At 41.6% G+C, this 20990-nt stretch overlaps 1 protein-coding gene across 16 annotated transcripts; it reads right to left on the bottom strand.

The window, feature by feature from the left end:
• Positions 1 to 12: 12 nt before the first annotated feature.
• Positions 13 to 20690, bottom strand: LOC120947664 (mucin-22). 16 transcript variants are annotated; one of them, XM_040363166.2, is made up of 11 exons: positions 20472 to 20690; positions 17837 to 18565; positions 16313 to 16444; positions 15790 to 15932; positions 10566 to 10703; positions 10229 to 10352; positions 4547 to 7875; positions 1400 to 1729; positions 1179 to 1325; positions 1034 to 1118; positions 13 to 952 (listed from the first exon to the last, which is right to left on the bottom strand). In XM_040363166.2, the coding sequence occupies exons 2-11, from the start codon at positions 18012 to 18014 to the stop codon at positions 885 to 887; spliced, it is 4674 nt and encodes a 1557-aa protein (XP_040219100.2). In that variant the 5' UTR covers positions 18015 to 18565; positions 20472 to 20690; the 3' UTR covers positions 13 to 884. The 16 variants fall into 16 exon arrangements, 15 of the variants coding, with proteins under 15 accessions (XP_040219100.2, XP_040219105.2, XP_040219104.2 ...); XM_040363171.2 differs by having other exon boundaries at positions 20526 to 20690; XM_040363170.2 differs by having other exon boundaries at positions 20453 to 20475.
• Positions 20691 to 20990: the final 300 nt, after the last annotated feature.

Here is a 20990-nt window from a genome sequence, read left to right as displayed (position 1 = left end):
AAACAGGCAGAGCTCGTTCATAGTTCATTTATTGTAACAGAACCAAATAGAAAAATAGTATAATGCTTTTGGTTAGCTTGATAATGCTCTACAGTACTACCCTCTATTTGTGCTATCTTCATGAGGTTGAATGATGATTACGGATAAACTAAACTATGCGATCAATAAATATGGTCGTCCTGACTCTATTCCTCTCAGTCGTACATTGAGATTTGAAAACTATCGTTTTGAAAAAGTGTCGATGGATAACCAAAGCAAGATAACAAACATAAACGTGAACGTTGGAAACTATGTGCCGTCCCTTATTGTGTAATCTCTATGCAAAGTATGTATGAGCGTCGTCAGCAAAACGAGTCGTAACATAGCCTAACAAATAACTGAATACCTGCCAGACAAACTCATCAGCGACTTCGACGCTAATCAGTAAAACCTTTTCTGAAGCTGCTGCTGGTTTCTTAGCGATACCTACAGTGGGCGTACAGTACCTGTCTGTCATTCCATCAACACATTTACCGTCAATTACAACAGTTTACGTGCAGTTGAGCATCGTTTCATCTCGTTATCGTTTTCTTTAATTTTGGCATCGGTAAAGTCTTTCACATCGTGTTAGAATTCAATCATTCTTGAGCAACATTGCGCGAAAAGCTCTCAACGAAAATGGCTAAAAAAGTGTGCTATTTAAAGGTAAATTTATTGACTCGGGCTCACTTCTTCGTTTACACGCAATCCCTGTCCGTCAAACAGTGATGGAGTTATGGTTTTACGGCGATAGAAAAATATACTTATGCATTATACACGTTATACTTTTGCAGTTTCTCGAACGAAACAGTACGCCTTCGGTTTGTTTTATAATTGGTTTTGCCGAAGCAAGACGCTCTGCTTGCCTATTCGCTTTCCTTAGAGACAGCTGTCGCAAGTTCTTCTTGAGGTTTGTGTAGTTCCGTGACAATTTCTGACAAAAGAATGGATTGAGAAATGTTTTATAATACTTTCCACGATTGAAGCTAGCTACAGGAATTATAAGTTTGCGTACCACCGACTGCAACAGTACCGGTTGCATCCTTTTCGATGAAATCCATGTTGATCAACGACAGCGTCATTTTGCCACTCAATATCACCTGGAAAAAGGGAATTCGATCAATGTATGCTTCAGTATGCACTCTAACGATCCAACTTACCGGTGCATCGTCCTCTTCCTCGGAGTTTTCCGGTTCCATTTTTTCCACCGCTGTTTCAGCATCCGACACCAAAATCTTTGAATCGTGCGGTAACCGGCCATCGAGAACGATCGATCTTGTCTCCTGTTCTTCTGTCGGTGCGTTTGCCTACCATAATTGGAAAACAAACTCTGTTTAATCTTGTCCCTTGTTGCAAATACAAATCAGGTGATGTTTCTTACCGTATCCGAATGTCCACTCATCGGCAGCAGTGGCGTTGATGGTCGGCTAAGACGCTTGCCATTTTCGCGCTGTGCCGTCACCTCCATCGCCATAACCTTAACAGTGCCGCGCTCGGTACTGGTGTCTCGTTTTTTCGGTTTCTTTTCCGGTGTACTGGTGGCGCTGGATGTTTCGCCACCCGACGTGTCCTGTACTGCGGATGTAGTTTCGGCAGCATTTTCCGCTGGCTTGATCGCATGCCCATTCGATACCTTATCTTCAGTAGCATTCACTTCCGAGGTTGTTTCTTTTTCTTCAGTTGCGGGCTCATCCCCGTTTACGTTTGTTTCCTGCCGTATCGTATTTACATGTGACGAATCGCCAGTAGAAGTAAAACCAATGTCAAAAGAATGGGTATTAGCATTATGTTACAGTCGCATGATGAACGCTTGCATTAGAGAAGGCGTCAAGAAACGAAAGCAAAACACAGTTATGTTATCTAGCGAACTTTAAAAAAAAGAAACTTAAAATTGCAGAACCAAACGAGAGTTAGGATTTTTTTTAAAAAGGCTCTTAAAAAAGCGTACAAAAAAAAAAAAGAAAAGTAAATGGAAAGAAAAGCTCCAAAAACGAAAAATATCATAGGATAGATGTGGTTAATGTTATACTGAAATTTTGAGTAGTGGTAACAAAAAGACAAATAACTCTTTTTTATGAAAATGTTGTGGTTGTGATTGGTTTTTGAGGTATCGTGTTTCTTGTGTTAGAGAAGTTTCCCAAAACAGAGCCTCCTGTATAGTTAGCCTTTGAGTTTAATCGTTGTCTATTCTACGCTGTGAATGGTTTTTTTCTCTATCCACTTGCGTGGTCTCAATATTATAGGGCTTTTGCTGCCCTACCAGATTATCCTCATACTCAACTAGTAATCTACACAATGACTATAAACAGGAGGCTGTTGGGTTGTTGGGGTTGGATACTATTACATTAAACGTGTGTCATAACCACTTCAACGCAAACGCAAAATTGAACGGAGCTAGTAAGGGAAAAAGGGTAAAATAAAACCGTTTGAATTAAATGCAGTAACAAAATACACAGATAGTAAAAAGATGCACTCTAACCTTGCTTGCGTTGTTCATCGCTTGTTTCTTAATGTTATCTATCTTCAGCAACTGTTCGTCTGCTGCGGTAATTAGACCTTGAATAGCCGTGACGACTGTTAATTAAGGATTGCGGAGAGATTTTGCGAAGACGAGTGAACAAAAAACGTACACGTATGCCAGGTATGCGTGTGGTAGGGGTATAGGTGTGGCGTGTGTGTTTACGTTTCAGTCATTCAGACGGCAGGACATTGTGGTGAATCATTGCATTGGTTACGTGTTCAGTTATTAATTGAGTATTGGTAGTAGTGAGAAAAGAAAGGATAAATATGGTTGTGGTAGCGCATTGAATTGGCGAAGAAGTTTTATTGTATCATTATTGGTTTCCAGACGAGTGGCAGAAAAACGTGAAATGAAAGATAGTTCATATCAATTAGTTTAGCAACACTAGCGGTACAAACGACCGGTAAAGTGATATGTTGATATTGGCTGCATGAAAAGTGTCGTTAACAAAAGAAGCGCATCCAACTAGAATCACTACACCGATCTAGCCGATGGCCAACATTAGCAAACTATAACTAACGAGCCATGTTCTGCGTTGTTCGTATAGTAAAATAGAAAGCAAACTATCTCGAATATGCCCTTTATGCATGTGTTTCTCAATGTAGCCAGCCGGTCAAATGTCAAACCTCCAACAAACGCATTGTGTGCAGCATAAAATGTAGATGAATGACAATGATATTATGAACTTATCATACTAGTTTCGATTGGATAGTCGGGTTTCGTTAGCAAATTGATCGGTCGTTTAATTGATACCATATGTTGCAGCTGCTCCAATCTCGAGAGGCTCTTTAATTCCTTTCGTTTTAGTCTCATTATCTTTGTTTGCCTTTAACCGCACATGCTACTTTGGCTGAACTTTGCGGCACCACGTTTTGTGTATTTAATTTCCACAAGTTGATTAGATATACTGATACCCTGCATAGTATTTAAGTGAGTGCGAGTGGCACATGATCATATTATTTTTGCGTCCAAATTGTAAAGTACCAACGAGAAGAAACAAGCCTACGCAGTATGGCAGGGTATCATACAATGTTCATTATTATTTCATTAAACTTTGTACTGAGAGTGAGTGCCTTACCGCCCGAGAAAATGTTTTATAAAGACAAAGGTTTCGTTAACTCAGTTAACTCAAATTTCGTTAACTCAGTTAATTTTGTGGACAATTACACCCAAACGAAAAGTTTAGTGCATTTTGTGTCGGCTTATGTGCAAACAAGTTTACCGGAATTAAAACATGATCCTGCTAGTCCTCGAGATAAAACAACGGAAACTCCTAAACTCGTTCAACAAACCACGAGGGTGACTTCATCTGAGTTTGTGGATACTTCCATAACATCGCAAAGGAATGATTCTGAAGTCACGACGCCACAAGTGAAAGAAAAAACAGAAAGTACATCATTATATCTGACAGACAAACCACCATATAAAACAATAGATTCTCTAGAATACTCTAAAGAAACGGATGATCCTGGAGTGTCATCTCTACAAGCTACAAAAGGACCAATAAATATATCATTGCATCCGACAGATGAACCATCGTATACGAAAACCAATCACCAGGAGTACACTACAGAATTGGATGAACCTGAGGTGGCTTCGCTACATCGCATAAACCAATCGGTCATTCTAAATACACTAGAGAGACTGATGTCCCAGATGATGTCAGCTTAGCGAACAGAAAAGTTTGGAGATACTTTACACAAAACTAAAGCATCAAAAGAAAGTCACAATAGGTATGAAAACGGACCTAAGATTTCTACATAATAGCACATTACGAACATTGTATTGATACGAAGGCATAGCTGTTCAATAAACGACCGATCTTTCAATAGCTAGTCAACCTTCTCATCCAAGCTAAGTTATTAGCGATTCGAAAAGATTACCCGAATGATAAAACTAAGCAGCATGAAACAGTGTCACTAAAATCAAAATGATATGAAGTGTAACAACAGACAAACAAAACTGTGTTTAAAAACTAAGGACAAAGAAGGAAACAAATTAGCTAACCTGGCCCTTGGGTATGTTGCCCATATTGGCGATTATTTTAGTCATAGCGCGTTCCGTTTCGTCCAATTTCTTACGCAACAGTTCGAGTTCCATCAGCTGGTCGGCACTGTCGCCGCCAGCCAACGAAGGTCCCGATTGTGAGAGATTAGCTATCGACAAGGACGAGCTTTTGCTATTGTTACCACTACTGACGCTAGTGCTATAGTTAGCTAGATTCAAGGTGAGAAATTTGGGATTAGTAACGTTGCTGACACTGGTCGGTACTTGGCCAATTGTTGTAGTTGTAGTGGTAGTAGTAGATCCGCTATCCGGCTCCGGGACTGCGACGCTCTGCTCGACGGTGCTCGTAGTGCCTTGTGCATCACTGGCATCGGCATCGGTTGAACCCTGACCAGCGGTAACTTCGGTTCGCTGCTCATCTGCGACAAAATTGATACTTTGTGTCTCACTGACACCGTTCGGCACGGCTACGGAAGGACTCAACGTCGTTGGTTCGGGAACGGGAAATGCTTCAGATGATGGTGTTGATGCGGGTGCAATTGATGATGAAACAATTGGCAGGGAATCGCTAGCAGGTAGATTAGTATTGCCAATCGTTTCGTCCAGGTTAGTGGAAAGCTCATTAGTGACGGTAATGGTCTGCATGTTCTGGGTGCTGTCTGTATTAGAAACCATGCTGTGCACACCGGATGACTGTGATTCGATCGCCTCAACAACCAGTGCAGCGGAAGCGGCCAATCTGGGGGGTTCTTGAGGGGATGATTCTTGTACACCATTCGTAATAGCTATCGCATCAGATGCCCCACTGTGGATGAGCTTTTCGGTAATGATATGATCTACGATCGATTCGATCTCGTTCACTACAGCAGCGGCTTCATTTAGCGTGCGTTCAACCAAAGCTTCCTTAGTGACGTGCTCTAGCGTTGTGAGTGAAATTTCAGAGTGCTTCTCCTGTTCAGCCAGCGGTTCGTGCGCTAATTCAGAGGATTCGTGCTTTTCATCTATGGTATCCATCACTGGGATGGCTGTAATCAAAGGACTAGGCATATTGCTTGTCGTCTTGGAAATGTTTGGCGACTCAACTATCGCATCGTCACTGGTGACCTCAGTAATGGTCATCGAATCAGACGTGCTAGCCTTTTCAATGCTTATGGGTATGATATGTTCCTCAATTACCTTGCCCTCTACCTCATCGACTATGGCCGCTTCGTCAAGTACTTCTTCAATCGAAACACTCTTGTTATCGTTGCTATCAGCTGCAGCTACACCAGATAGGTTTCCCGCTTCATCGACCTTGTCCGATCCTTCAAGCACAGTTTCTACTTCAACCGTCGGCTGATCGTTAAGTTCAACAAATACGGGTTCACTAGAAGTGCTACCAGTCATCACTTCTGTCGTAATGAGGGCTTCCGGTAGTGTGGCTTGCTGTTCTGTATCCATCGCTATCAGCTGCTCTTCAATGACAGCATTACTTTCAACACTGTCAACTACAGCTGCACCAAACTTGTTTCCCGGCTCGTTTACATCAACTTGCTCCACGAATGCAGCTACCGTTTCAACCGTCGCCTGACTCACGGTCGGTTCCTTAGATTCAACAATTGCTACCTCACTGGATGTACTATCGGTCATCTCGTCCGTAGTTTTCAGTACATTCAAGGTGGTATTGGATTCTTCCGATTCGTTCATCTTTGGTTGCGTCTCGATTACCGATGTTACACTTAGTGATGTGTCTTCACTGATCGAATCGATTTCACCAGCGTCCTCCTCGTTCACCGTCTGTTCAATGGAGCCTGCAAGCTCTAGCTCATCTACGGGCTGTTCTTGGATAGCAGTTTGTTGATCTTCGGTTACGGTATCCTGGGGTACTGTCGGATCAGTAGCAAGGTTTGATGGCGCTGCTAACTGATCGAATCTTTCAACCACAATACCGTCAACGAGTTTCTGAGTAGCAGGATCGTACTCTGGCAACTCAGGGAACTCAGCGTCTTGCTGTTTAGCAAGCTCCTCTGCTTTTTCAAGCACTTCCTGCACAAGTTGTTCGGCGGTAAGTGTAATCTCTTCGACAGTTTTATGAACCAAAACAGATGTTTCAGTGTCTAGAGCCGTGTCATTTTCATTTCCTTCAAGTTGTTCGGTACTTTGCTGTTCAGCAACAACTTCTTCAAGATAATTTTCAAGCTTCAAGGCAACATCTTGCTCGTTCACTTCTGTCACTGCATGGTCGATCGTACCAATGTTATCCTCAGATACGATTTCTTCGTTTAATACAGCTTCAACCCTCAAAGAATCTACAGGCTGCTCAATCGCGACTTCAGTTTGTTCGTTTTCTTGAATTGATGGTGGGACTTCAAATGAAACTTTCTTCGCCTCACATTCAATACGTTCAGAAATTTCGCTATCTACTTCAATAGCTTTATGTTCCGATTGATCTGTCGGTATAACACTATTCGCATCTTCACCATGTTCTTCAATGATTTGTGTTTCGATTTCTTCAAGAATTGACGGTTTCGCAATTGGCAGCTCCGTAACATCATTTGATACAACTGCTGGTGCAATTTCCAGCATCTCTTCTTGTCTAGCAGTTTCAGCGCTAGATTCCACCCTTTCTTCGGTTTGTGTGATTTCGTTCTGAATATTTTCCTGGACTTCAAACATGTTCGTTGCTTCGATTTGTTTCGTTTCCGTTGTTTCAAAAGATTTTTCAACAGCTATCTCAGTTTCATCAATTTGTTCTATCTTGTTCAGTTCATCTTCCGTGCTGGGAACCATGACTGCGTTTTGCACTGCCACTTGCTGCACTACCATTACTTCCTCTATCGCGGGTTCAGCAATAACTTCGCTCTCAATCTGACCATTGTCATGATGATCTACCGTGTCAACGCCACTGTCATCCGCTGAACTCGAAGCTGCACTATCAATGTTAGGTTCGTGTGTTTCAATATCATCTACAACCGGGCGGGGAGAAGGCTCAGCAGATGCATCGACCGGAACAACCTTTTGCACAACGATTCCATCGACTACCTTTTCGGTAGTGGGATCGTGAGGTGGTTGCTGGTCGTGATCTTCTTCCACACATTCCTCAGACACAGTTTCGGTCGCTTCGAATGTTTCCACACTAGAGGCTTCCTGTACCAAAGCGATTCGCTCAGCAACAATGTTCTCATCGGGCTTTGTAACTTCTTTCTGCTTCGACAGCTGTTCGTAGTCGATCGTAAGTTCAGACTGCACCGAAGAAGCAGGTTCAGCAGCGGGTACAGCGTTACTGACCGGCGAAACGCTAACCGGAACAACTAGCTCACCATTTGTGGCTGCCGTTGCATGTGATTGGTCTAAAAATAAAATGATAAACAAAAATAGCAACACAAAACAAACAAACGAAAACAAACAAAAAAAATTAAGGGGATACACAAATCATACGAACAGTAATAACACGCAACACCCTCGGTAAGCCGGCGGTATGCTCGAGTTGTGCATCCTTAAGAAGTAGAGGTAGATCGAGCTTCCTCCCCTGGGAATTGAGCTTAAAACATCGCAACAACCGCTGTATCATTGGGCAAAAATGCTTAGCCGCGAAGAAAATCTACAACCGCACTCGGTAAACGGGAGTTCGGACACGCACCACCGATCCAATGAGGCGTAACGGGAGACTTTCGAAACTAATTGGGAGGAATCACAAAAGGGGCACCACGGCTTAGAAAGAGATTGTTCCTTTCACAAATCAACTGTACAGACCCCGCAAGCTGGGAAGCGCATTTAAAGAGAAGAGCAAAAAGTGCCCCTCAACAGTTGTCCGGCTTGCTAATTGAAGTCAAAACTCTAGCTCATCAACTGCCAAAACTGAGCGTTGTTTGCTGGCAGAAAAGTGTGCGCGTCTTAGTTACGGATTAAGCCAATTGGATCATTTTCCTACGAAAAAAACGGTCAAATAAATCGACAGCTATTACAACCACCGCTTAAAGTGCGGGCCATAAGGGATAGATATAAAGAAAAAAAAGATGCAATAATGCATGCGGCTGCAACCGCTCGCTCTCTGCCAGCCACAATAAAGAGCGAATAATCAAATTCGCAATAAAATCATCGGTGCACGCCCGAAAGCACACCGGTCTAACCTTGAGGCCACATCTTCCCACACAGTGCCGTCCCGAAACTGTACACCAGCACAGTACAGCACTAAAATCGATCTAGTTTACGGTTTGGTGCAATTAAATTGCCAATTAGCAAGCGTTTGAAAAGTGTATAGTATAAAACACTGGCATACATAGAAAACTAACAAAAAAAACTGCACACACTCGCACACACACATACAACACAGTGTCGGTGGGAAATCGTTAGCATTAAATGGTTTCGCGTGGAATTAACGGACTGGAACTCTAGAAGAAGCGAGTGTGCCGAAGCTAACCCCGCAAGGGTACGATTAGTAATGATCCAAAACTTTGTACTTAAGATTTGCTATCATTTTTTAATGCTTTCAACCGAATGAAAAACGCAGGGAGCTGTCGGGATTTGCGCAAACACAACGGCAAACAAAATGTTAAAATACTAAAATCTTACTGTTTTCCACTTGCTAGGGAAAGAATGCAAGAAGACGAACCCTAGCCTTGCAATCTACGAGTAAATATGCTAATATAGAACGATTAGCCATGTTATGCTGTATCAGGGATGAACATTAAGCTCTGTGTGTATGTCTGCGTGTGTTGTGTGATATAGAGAGACATAGAGACACTACCATCAGCAGCAATCGAATGTTTCCATTGTGCAGGTAGTAAAAGGACATATTTGTAGATAATTTGCATCCCTACGAATAACAGGATCATGACAATATGTAGGATGAAAAGCATAACCAAAGTATACGCAGCATTTGCTGTCATACTGATAGTGCTCTGCTGCCAGGACCTGGCCGATGTGTAGTAGTGCATGCAGAGTGTGTGGTGCAAACTTGCATAGCGATAGTCAGGGAGCTCATCGTCAAGGTGTGTATGTGTGTATTTGTGTGGAAAATGCGAGCTACAATCTTACTTGCGCTATGATCTTTCCAGGCTTTTTGCGAGCGTGTAAAGGGGGGAAGGAAAGTAGAAACACATTTAAGAATGATTGGCATTAGGGGTAGCTTGAAACCGAGGCACGGAGCACGGGTACTGTGCTAGTACGTTGAAAGATATGTACGAGAGTATCATCAACATTAATTCTATGCATGGGAGTGAGATGGGAAGAAATGGTCGAGTGAAAAAATAAATGTTTTCGCATTTGTAGCTATTTCAGTCTCAGAATATACTCAGAATTCGCTGGAAAAAGCGAAGATGAACTGGAAACATATGCAAATACTGATGTTGGAGTGAGGGGCAGAGAAAAAGAATAGATTTTGTTCCAAGCAGAAGGGCAATGAAGATCGCGATGATGATGATGCTGATGAGAATGCTATTCAGACATTGGTGGTTAATGTGGCGAAGGTGGAAAACACATGAAGAACCAATACGGTGGTGATTCGGTTTTGATCGTGACGAGAGGTACTTCGATCAACACTTTTAACTTCAAACCCCTCGCGCGAATAAAGACCGACAATACGTGTGCGTTTAGAGAGAGAGAGAGAGAGAGAGGGAAACAGGGGGTTGCGTGGGCTTGATGGGCTTGATGAGACACTGGATTTTGAGGGAAGTTCGGGGATACATTTGTTGCAACACTTACCTAGTTTCGTCGTACCGTCGTCCGGTCGCTTGATGTACTGCTCCGTGGTGAACACTTCGTTGCGGAACACCGGATCTGGCTTCACCTCTGTGTACGGTGTGGCCGGCGTCTTCTTGAAGATTAGCTACAGTCATGGCGGGCAGAGCGAAAGAAAAGAAAGAATGATTAGCAACATCGATCGGTTTTGGCCTTAGATGCCCAAGAGAGAAGCAAACCGATCGCATCCGACCGGCCGGAAGTGCAATGTTGGTTTTTGCCTACGCATGGGTTCAACTACCAAGTTCCGTTCCGTGTACAAGTACCGCGGCGGCTGTGACAAGTAAAAGGGCGTGCTTACTTTCATGATGGTGTAGATGAAGAATGAAACTATACCGATGGTATAGAGTGGCATTATGAAACCCATTGAGTTGGCTGATTTGGTTGCTTGATGTGATCCAGCTCCCATAGGTGGGCGCATACCAGGTATGGGACCGGGCTGCAAAGGAAGAGAACAAAAACAACAAACAGAACGCAATTAGGGACAGAGTGCAGAGCGCGGTGTGTATTAGCAGCAAAAGTTAGTTATGGATCTTGTTGTTATAAACCAGTTAGTTTTAAAGAAGAGATCAGAGATCAATAGTGTTTTCTTTTTGCAATGGTGCAATGGAATGTGCAAAAGATCGCTAATGTTAATGTTTAGTTGCGAATTTATGTCTGGAATGACGCCTGATAGAACATTGTGGATATATTCGTTCGAGATTTTCGTTTAAAATGATTCAATCTTATTTATCTATAGTTTTAATTATAGAATTGAATAATCGGCCAGGGTACTTAAACATCCAACGTAGTATCACTTCACTTGTTACAAAATGTAGAAAACATAATTTTTCAAACAATTTTTTTCATTCCTGGTCAATTCAATTGAAAAACTCAACGAACATGCTTGACCATGCTAGCTCAATTTGCTTAACCACGTTGTAAACCTCATCATTTACACGGTTTTACATCCCGCTAATGTACCGCGCGAGATGTTAACAGTTGTAAAATGAAATTCACCCAGCGCGAAGAAAACACGTGTGCCGTTAGATCGATCATGCATCCACTGACATGCCAGCCGTAACAACCATACCACATACAGTTCTTCGTGTTGGAAACTTACTGTATCCGATCGAAATTTAGAGTCTGGCTCCCGTTTGCACAAAATATGTTTATAAGCTTTGATTTCGATCGGTCAAACAACTATTTCACCACAAACACTTCAGCATCAGCTTCAAGAAACACTAGCAGTGACGGGGTCACTACCGACACACGGCCACGAATAATCACGTACACAACTATCCAAAAAAAATTCACCAGATTTTCACTCCACGAGCTCTGCGTGACTGCGTACCGTCACCGGGAAAAGATCGCGCACAATTGACGGTGCGGTTGGTTTTCCGGGGTTGGTTGCTTGTTTGCTCGGCTGCGCTCAATCGGTGCAGTTTTCCATTGCCTCTTGATAGTCTGTGTGAGCGTGTGCCGGTGGGGTGCTGGCACAGGGGAATGTTCGTGCCGGACGACGCCTGCTCTGTTGCGGTGGCCGCGAAGAAAACCGCAATCTCTGCCGAAGAAGCCGGCGAACGGAGTAAAACACACCAACACTGGTGGAAATGAAAGCCATCTGGCGATCGGCAGTTCGGAAACGATCGAAAGTCGCCACACCGCCAAGCCACGCTCCCTTTTCCACCTTCGTGATGATAAATGTATTTTCCCCTCTATTGATTTACACACACACACACACACATAAATGCAGGCATACCCACTTTAGCTTTGAGTTTTAGCTATAAATTATGAAGCCGCGCGATTGGAAAGATGACTAAAAATATGAATAAGGTCAGCAATAGTGCTGATCGTGCCAATACATTGATGGATTTAATGTGCAAATAATGTAAGCTTTTGTTGAAGCTGTAATGTTTGTATCCGGAAAGCAAAACTATCTTGAATCTAATGCAAAACAATCCAATTCCAATCAATGGACTCATCGATTATGTGCACTATTAAAACTATCATGAAAATGACATTGAGAAGGTTGACGTGGTTCGATCGACACGTACGAAATGCTAACTATCCGAATATGTTATACAAATAAAATTATGAAGCCATTGATCAACTATCAAGATCATCTCAATAAAGATCCAGATAGTTAGGCTATGGAAAGCAATCCTCCAAAATTCGTCGATGTCGCCAATTCAATGCAAATATGTCATCTTTTTTATATCAATTATGTTCATTTCAGACATTCCATAGAGAAAGCAATAGCAAAAAATATATAATTTAAAACCAAAAACTACAACAAACAGCCATATTGTGATAAGATCGGGAATTTAAATGATCCCCTGTGTGATCGATTGTCTACACATTATGGTGACAATCTGCAATCGCTCAGCCGACTTTCAAACTCTCTGAATCAAGCCGAGCTAAGCCCATTCGTGGCATCGAACCGAAGTTGGAAAAGCGTGCTGAATTCAGTAGTACATTCCGCTGCACTGCGTCAGATCGGTCATTGGCTTGCGGACGTAGGAAACCATTTCTCACACTCTCGTGCTCTCTCCCCCACGGCTGATGTCTTTTTCCATATTTGTTTGCCCACTGCACAGCAGCTGCACGCGGGTGTGGGTTTTTTACAACGTTTGGAAAATGGTAATAGACAAAAAATCCAATTTACTCTCGTTTTAATTCAGTTTCGTTTTCGGCACCACTTTCAAAAAAAGAAAAAAAAACTGACGCACGGAGCACACACTGGTGGCCGATAGGTTTCCAATCCATTGAAGCCAGCACATTGATTTGCGCAGTAGATGCAATACGGAGGCTGTCCATTTTTATTGCTCATTATTATCACGGCTCCTATCGGTGCATTTTGGTGAATTGGTCACGTGGTGTTGATAAGTTTACTGCAACTCTAGAGAGTTTTGTGTCTCAATCGTAACGGTCCCTTAGCTACCCAACAATTGATACCGTTTTAGTTTTTCATTTTAATGGAAGGTATAATCTTAAACAGATTTTCGGGATATTGGAAAACAGCTCCAACTTATCAACGGCTTGATCGTCGTGTCTTTTCTAACCCAATTTTTGGCCCATGCGTTCCGGCAGACTTGTAAAGAGAAAGGTGAATGGACGACCAAAAGAGAGGTGTGCAGCACGGTGAAAAACGAAATCGAAAATTTTCGTAGTTTAACGACTCCGGTTTGAACCTTGGGTGGGTGAAATTTTGATAATTTCCTTCCCGATACCGATGATCCGCAAGCGCATGGGATAGCAATTGTCTCTTTCGACGTACCTGAATCATCGGAATAAATTTTGCTTACTAATCTTGGTGTGCCTTCGTCACGCTTACTGTTATGTTGATTTAGTGCACAGCCGTTAAATATGAGCATTATCATTTGAAATCATTATTGCATATTGTGACAATCTATTTGTCATTATTTTCGACCTAAAACTGTGTGTTGCGTCAGGATGAGCAAATTTAAACTCATTTTGCCTATCACACTCATAGTCTATGCATCGTTAATTTTGGTTTTGAATGAGCTTTTTTCACAGTTATTTTCACTCGAAGATGAAATCATAACATAACGAGTGATGAAACTATCGTTATCGTCAATGTGTCTAAAGCATTTGGGGTTTAACTTATTTTTCAACACATCATTTGAGCAGTATTAAACCGTTTTTTTTCGAGTTTTAAATGTGTCTACTCTACATGTGCTATATTTGACAAGATGGTACAAATCATAATTTTGATAACCTTGATAACAAATCATAATTTTCATAAGCAAGATCAAGCATTTCGGTACATAACAAGAGCTTTTTAATGTAAAGTAATGCAGATTAAGCTAACTGTGGAGAAAAAAACTTCATCATACTGATAAAATTCAGTTCCAATGTTTTGATAACATATTTATTTAGCATTATAGTTTAGATAAATATTGATTATTTGATGTTGTAATATTTATTTAGCATGTGTAAAGAGGAAATAATATTGATTATGTGAACTAAACTGGAGTAAGCGTAACCTATTTAAATAATAAATGTATTATGTATTGGTTTGTTTGAGATTCTATATCCCCTCCATAATTAGCTTCTAAGGACATGGCATAGAAATTTCAGTTCAAAGATGTTGAAAAATCCCAAGATCAGCATTCTTTAAAGCCATAGAAAACGCAAAGAAACACTTGCGACATTGTACTATATACGAAGGAGTACATTGTTCAATGCCTTAAACACTCGATGAATTTGTGCCCAGAACGCCTCAAAAGACCAACAGCGCGAGACTTACAGGCGCATCTACACGCTCTGGGTCCTTGGGTTGCATAATTGCACCATCGAACCAGGGATGATTGAGAGCACAATGTTGAAGGTCACAGTCAAGTGTTTGTATGGCTGGCGTTCGAACTATGATCCGTCACTGCTGGCGGCTGCTGGCGATATTTATAGAAACGATTCCGTTTCACATCTATACGCACCGTTTGTCTAGCCTGGTACGACGAATGGGGTGCGTTCCTGGTGTTTTCATGCGTGCATGCTTTTTTCAATTAGCCTCACCACACGCTTCTGTTGAACGGCGCCCTGGTAGATTTGCCTACCAGCGCTGCTGGTATGTGTTAGCAATGTTAGAGTTGATATGAGAAAGCATTTCGTTCTTTTTCTGCCGTGAACAATTAATTTTGTTGTAGGTTTAGAATTTTAAGGTGATTATTTTTGTTGACACTTCTCGACTGTAATTTGCTGTCAATGTTTAGGATTAAAGTCGGGTGTCAATCTTTAATCTATCATTATGTATCTTCCATATTGTTTGCTTTTCACTGTCACTATTTCTTACGCAAAAGATGTTTTTCCTACCGTAAAGTAATTACGTTATACACAAATAACATATTCATAACCTGCAATACAAATTCCAACGTGAATACCAATTAGTCATAAATTATTCCATTAACTAAATGCAAATGCACGATATTTCATAAGTACTTGCTCAACTAAATCCTTCACAATTTTTTATAATTAAATATTAAATTCGTATCATTTTAAGGCACAAGCTCGCTTTTTGAGCCATACTTTCAAGTCGTTACAGCATTCCTGCAGTGCATGAATGAGCACTACTTGATATGTAATTAGTGATGACATTTGAAAGCTTTTAAAAATATCGTCCCAGTCAAAAGGATCTGCTTAATTGGATTGGAATGTACAAGAGACATGATCGTCACACTAATTTGCACCTCAGTATAAAATGAAGTACAATTAATGGTATCCATGAAATTGAATAAAACAGATATACTATCTTAATCGTTAAAAAATGTCTTATCACTTGAATGATACATATACTACTCTACTAAGTTTCAAATTGTGATTGTGTTCGCTCTGAAGAGAAGGGAAATTTTAGGCTTCTATTAAAAGGACAATGATGCAATTCCCGATTTATGATGTGCTTACAATCGCATGTTAGTACATACAGTGCTAGTGAGCTAATTTGGGAGAGTACTGCGTTGCAGTTCAGATGTGTTGATGCAATAAGCGAATCAAGTGAAATGCCATGCCACAATTTAGATACTTACCCTGCCTTCCACTATTCTTGGCGCAGACTGGGGACGATCGCCACCGTGGATGGAGCCGGGCTGCGGAATAGCACGACCACGTTCGCGCATCGCAGGATGCATAGCTTCTGGCCGCAAATGAGGTGGTCGTTCCTGTCGTATACCTGCAAGAACAGCGATTTCAGTGAAACGATGTGCGTAGACAAAAAGTGGAAAACTCGCGACATGTGGCGCCACGAGCCATCATTGACATGCACAAGGAAACACGGCATAAGTTTGTTGTTTGCTGAAAGCTTTTGTTACTGTAAGCAAAACGAACCCAATACCCTGTTGGCGCAAACGAACCGTATCAACGATATGCATCGCGTTACATTGCGATTTAAGTTTCCCCGTTTTTGTTTAGCTGTAAGTGTGCGTTTTGAGAAAAGGTCTCTGAGGTTAGGTGACAGTTTAGGGGTTAGCAGTGTCGTCACAATTGCATCAGATGGATTATTTTACGCAAAGGCATGTAACACACGCGCACACATTTGCCCCGGGAACCTACTGTCAATGTCGACGTAAGGCGCAAAGTTTCGTTTGCGGAATAGATTCTGCTGCTCCTGTTGCTGCTGGCTGCTAGCATAGTTGATCGACGCGTTGGCGAACGTTTCCTGGTCCAGCACTACGCCGCAACAACCTGTGTGTAGACCGATGATCGGAACAGAGGATGATTTATCTGCATGGAATCGATGAAAGCTACCAATTACGCCCCGGTGCAGTTGTGTTGTGCAGCCGCTTCAAGCCTTTCACACATCATCATCATCACCCACACAAGGCTTGCACGTGTGGGGGCAGTGGGATAAGAAATTTGATAATGCGTTGGAAGTGTTATTTTTATTGCCCTGCGTAATAGCTCTCCAAAGTCGGAAAAAGCTCTTTACACTATCACTTTCGTTGAGTAATTGCTCTGTTAAGGCAACCGTGGGGCTCGTCTTGTTGCATCGGGTAATGGCTGCTTTATGTGCAGGATGAATGAGCTATGATTGGTTGAATGTTATCATTATCCTCACATACGTACACCCTCACGTGAAAGATCGTTCAGAGATGCATTCCTTTTGGGTAACGTTTTTTTTTATATTTTATCATAAAATTTCTTGATGAAATTCCTTTCCTTATGGAAAAAATAGGAATTATGAAATGAAGGAAACAATTTTGCTCTCTATAAGGTCTATTAAAAGATTGAGCGATAGTGGACGTGAAATATTCTTAGATTTAATCTTCGCAAAATAGGTATCAAAATAGATAGCATTACATATCAATATGAAAGCAATGAATGTTCTCAAACTATTTGCTTTTTTATCTACAATTAAATACTATTTTAAACATTTTAACAATACGATGTCATTCCGAATTTTACCGTCAAGACCTCGAGCGAATTTATATTGCCTTTGGAACAGATTGAACAATAATAAAAATTTATTTATTTGTAATTTATTGTAAATAAATGACTTATGCTTTTGACTATTTTTTTTTTGTATACAATATGCCAATATCCGATAAAATATGGTAATATGGTTTTTTAAATATTCTTCATTGAATCAACTTTGATATAACCTATTGAAGGATCTACTTTAATTCCACGCTAAATAAAATAGATTATTTGTTTACATTTGTAACGTAGACTGGAGATGTAATTAAAACGTAACACGTGCATAGTAATGATTGTTGTACAGACGACCTAATAGTGTTAAACCAATGTATTCTACAGATATTTAACAGCCTTGTGATTAAGTTTCGTGAGGAATTTGACTCTCAAGAACAACGATACCCCAATCAAATCTTTTGTAGATTTTAAAACAACAATGCTCAATCTTTACCTACACATTGCCACAATGTACAGAAATGCCCAAAAATAAATGATCCCATTTTTTATTGCCCGATAGAATATTCGGTGAACAGATAGATTCTCATCCCCAAACATCATTGTATTTTTTTTATATTGTTTTCCACAATCCCTGATTTATGCCACCATTACTCCCACTCTAGCTACGTACGCACGCTATCAACCAAGCGACGCGCGTGATCTTACCGGCTCCTCGATGGTCCTTGATGACATTCTTGTTCTGCCCATTGCCAACCATCATGGGATAGAAAACCTTGGGCCACAGTATGGCGACACACCCGACGACCGTCACCATGATGATCATGGTCTTTCGCGGCCCCATCCCGCTGTTCGACTCCATCCGATGCCCGGTAGCCGTGGCCATACTGGTGTACCAGCGACAGCCGTCTCACACAACGATGGACACACGACGATGGCCACACGTGACGTCACGGTGGAGGAGGATCGGAGGGAAAAGAATCACTCACTCAACACGGCTCACCAAATGCGTACAGCTTCTCACCACCACTACCACACTGCACCGAATTCCGTGGCGTGGCGCTTTTCCTTACTGAATGAACCCCGACCGTGGGTGTTGTGGGTGAGGTGATGGCCACTCGCTCTTACGTAACACGATTGCCTATGAACCGGTGCAATGCAATAAACGCACCGTCTCAATGCATCGGCGGCGGCGAATAGGGAAAGACGATCCGGAAAGCTTTCCCTTAGATCATTCACGACAACAGTGCACTCCACACCGTGCAACACTTTTTATCTGGTGGCCTATTTTTCTCGCTACTTTTCGATTCACACTTAATTCACTGGCAAGAATGGTTGATTTTTCGCACTACACCACTGCACTACACACACACACACACTCACAAAAGGCTTATTACCGCACGCTGTTTCGCGCTTCTTCGTGCAATATTAATGAACCTTTAGTTAAAAATAGAATTAAAAAAAGGATTATGATCTCAGCCGTCTCATCAAGGAGATGATGATTTTACTTTCGTTTTGTCTACAGCAAAGACACCTCCGGCAGGCGTAATCGGTCAGAGGAGCGCGACAATTGTCCGCCACCTTCACTTCGCTGCCTTGCCGTTGAATTGATCGTTTCTTTTTGAGTAAACTTGCCGAAATTTCACACTGTTTTATCTGAAAATCGCACTTTAAATGAATTCAATCGATCTACCACGTACGTACAACTGCGTCTGTTGGGAATTGGTTGTTTTCGAATCGCTCGAATGGAACCGCTCGCGCATCTGTCGCGGTTTCGTGGCACCGAGAAGCGTGATTTCACAGACGTTCAAAGTCAAGTCAAATTTTCGCTGAGGTTACATCGCCGTATTTTTGGACCGTTGAGCACCTATTTTTAGGTGGAGATATATTTTATGCATATGTGTTTTGGTGCTGGTGATCTGGCGGCGACTGGTTGGCGAAACACGGCGTGGTAATTACAGGGAACTAATCGCACACGAAAATCGTACCGAAACGGAAAGGAAATTATCGAAAAAGGATCGAGACACATCAGCTCGAAGTTGATTTTTGCACTAAACGTTTGCGATTACACTGTTCGATTCCAAATTTGCCCACCGTCCATCCACACAAGGTTGTGGAATACGAATCTTGACTGGTTTTGGGTGGGTAATATGCAAATATTCTATTTCCGTACCTTGAGCGTGCTCTAGTTTGACGCGAATTGCAAATGGCAAGCTGTTTCTTTTTTTGTGTTGCTGTTGCGATTGCACGTCAAATGTTTTTCAACTAGCTTTTTGCAGCAGCTGCACCGAACACTCGAGAAGCAAAGATAAAGCAACACATGAGATAACCTGCACAAGAACTAACCCCGTGTTTACTAATTGTGTAAACTCGTCTCGTGTACACAAAATAGGCAATTTTTAGCTTTGTTTCGAACTAGCGGAAAATTTCGTATTATTTTTGAGGATATACTAGCGTAACTAAAATCGAGGCCACAACAAACAGGAACGGAAATGAAACTAAATGGAAAAACAAAATAAAACCGGGAAAAATTCCCCCTTCGGCACGGTAAGGCAGCGTATCGGACCGGTCAAGCTACACCGATGAACTAAATTTATTTTTCACTTATTTAAAATCTCTAATAAGCGCGCGATCAAGTGTGCGCCAAATAGCTCACACACCCTCTCTGGCTCTCTTTGGTAGAAAGGCCGCATGCTAATGATGATGATTGTTGAGGATCGTGCTTGTAGAGCCAAGAGTGACCCTTAAGCAGCACGAGAGTAAACGTTCTTAGTATGCAAAGGGTGTGTGTGCGTGTGTGAGTGTGTCTGACAATCTCACGATTTTCCATAGTAATTTTGTTGCGGTTTGTTTTCAAAGGAATGGCCAGCTGTTTGTGCTCTCCGGTCTCTCAGCGCATCTCGTCGTACGCTTCTCTGAGGAGTAGCACCCATTAGAACAACAGTGAGATGCATCATCTTATGCTCGTTCTAATGACGCAGTCGGTAATACTTTGCAATAAAAAGGAAAAGTATTTTTTTATACAAAATAACAATTAAAAGGCTTTATGATTTTAGCCCAATTAAACATTACATTTGTCTGTGTTTTTCTGTAAGGCTTTCTGTATGTTCACACTTTGGTGCTCACTTTGCTAATTACATTAACATCATTGCGAGATTTGTTAACTGTGTATGCGTTTAACTGCTACAATAATGCATTCGTAGCACAACTGTTCTCTTTGATTCACAAAACTATTCACAATTCCGGTTAAATTTGATGATTTGGTGCGTATAAATTGCTAAATTAACCTATTTATCTTCGGCAAACCCCACCCCAGAGGCTTACGTAGTGCACACACACATACCGTTCACTAAACTTCCGGGGAAAAAACAAGTGCAAACCCCACTAATCACTTCACTTTTCTTATTGGTCAATATCTAAACAATCCATTGATAGTTTTTCCAGAATATTAGGAATGTGCACAGTACAACAGTTATAGCTTGCATCGAATAATAAATTTTCACAGCATCAAATTACGCTCTGGAATGTCAACCAGCAGCCTAGAGAAGCCAACCAGATTGTGCGCACTATCGTTCAGTTTCGGTTCACTGTACCGTGCCAGGCGCATGTGCTTTATTGTATCATATTTTCCAGATGATTTTTGTATGTAAACAACATTCTTCTTGTCGCCGGTTTGTGAAGCCGGTTGTTGAAGCTTCTAATACGTTTATTATATTACTCAAAATTAGCGAAATCGGGTGACATTTATTCTTCTTCTGTGGTTTCATTGAGATAACAGAAGCAATCGAAAAGTATTCCATGTTTGAAAGATTCCAATCGCTACCGTTCTCTTAGTAGAGCCGTTCAATGAAAAACCTGGAAC

This window comes from Anopheles coluzzii, chromosome 2 (genome assembly GCF_943734685.1).
Source record: "Anopheles coluzzii chromosome 2, AcolN3, whole genome shotgun sequence".
In the NCBI taxonomy this organism is placed as follows: domain Eukaryota; kingdom Metazoa; phylum Arthropoda; class Insecta; order Diptera; family Culicidae; genus Anopheles; species Anopheles coluzzii.
This window is presented reverse-complemented; position numbering and strand designations above follow the sequence as displayed.

What these genes read in the sequence shown, in the direction of transcription:
- LOC120947664 (XM_040363166.2), bottom strand. Translation starts at nt 18,014, where the DNA reads ATGGCCACGGCTACCGGGCATCGGATGGAGTCGAACAGCGGGATGGGG. An exon ending in GCCTTACGTCGACATTGACA is followed by an intron (nt 15,933 to 16,312) that starts GTAGGTTCCCGG and finishes CTGTTCTTGCAG; the next exon opens with GTATACGACAGGAACGACCA. An exon ending in TCATCTACACCATCATGAAA is followed by an intron (nt 10,353 to 10,565) that starts GTAAGCACGCCC and finishes CCATGACTGTAG; the next exon opens with CTAATCTTCAAGAAGACGCC.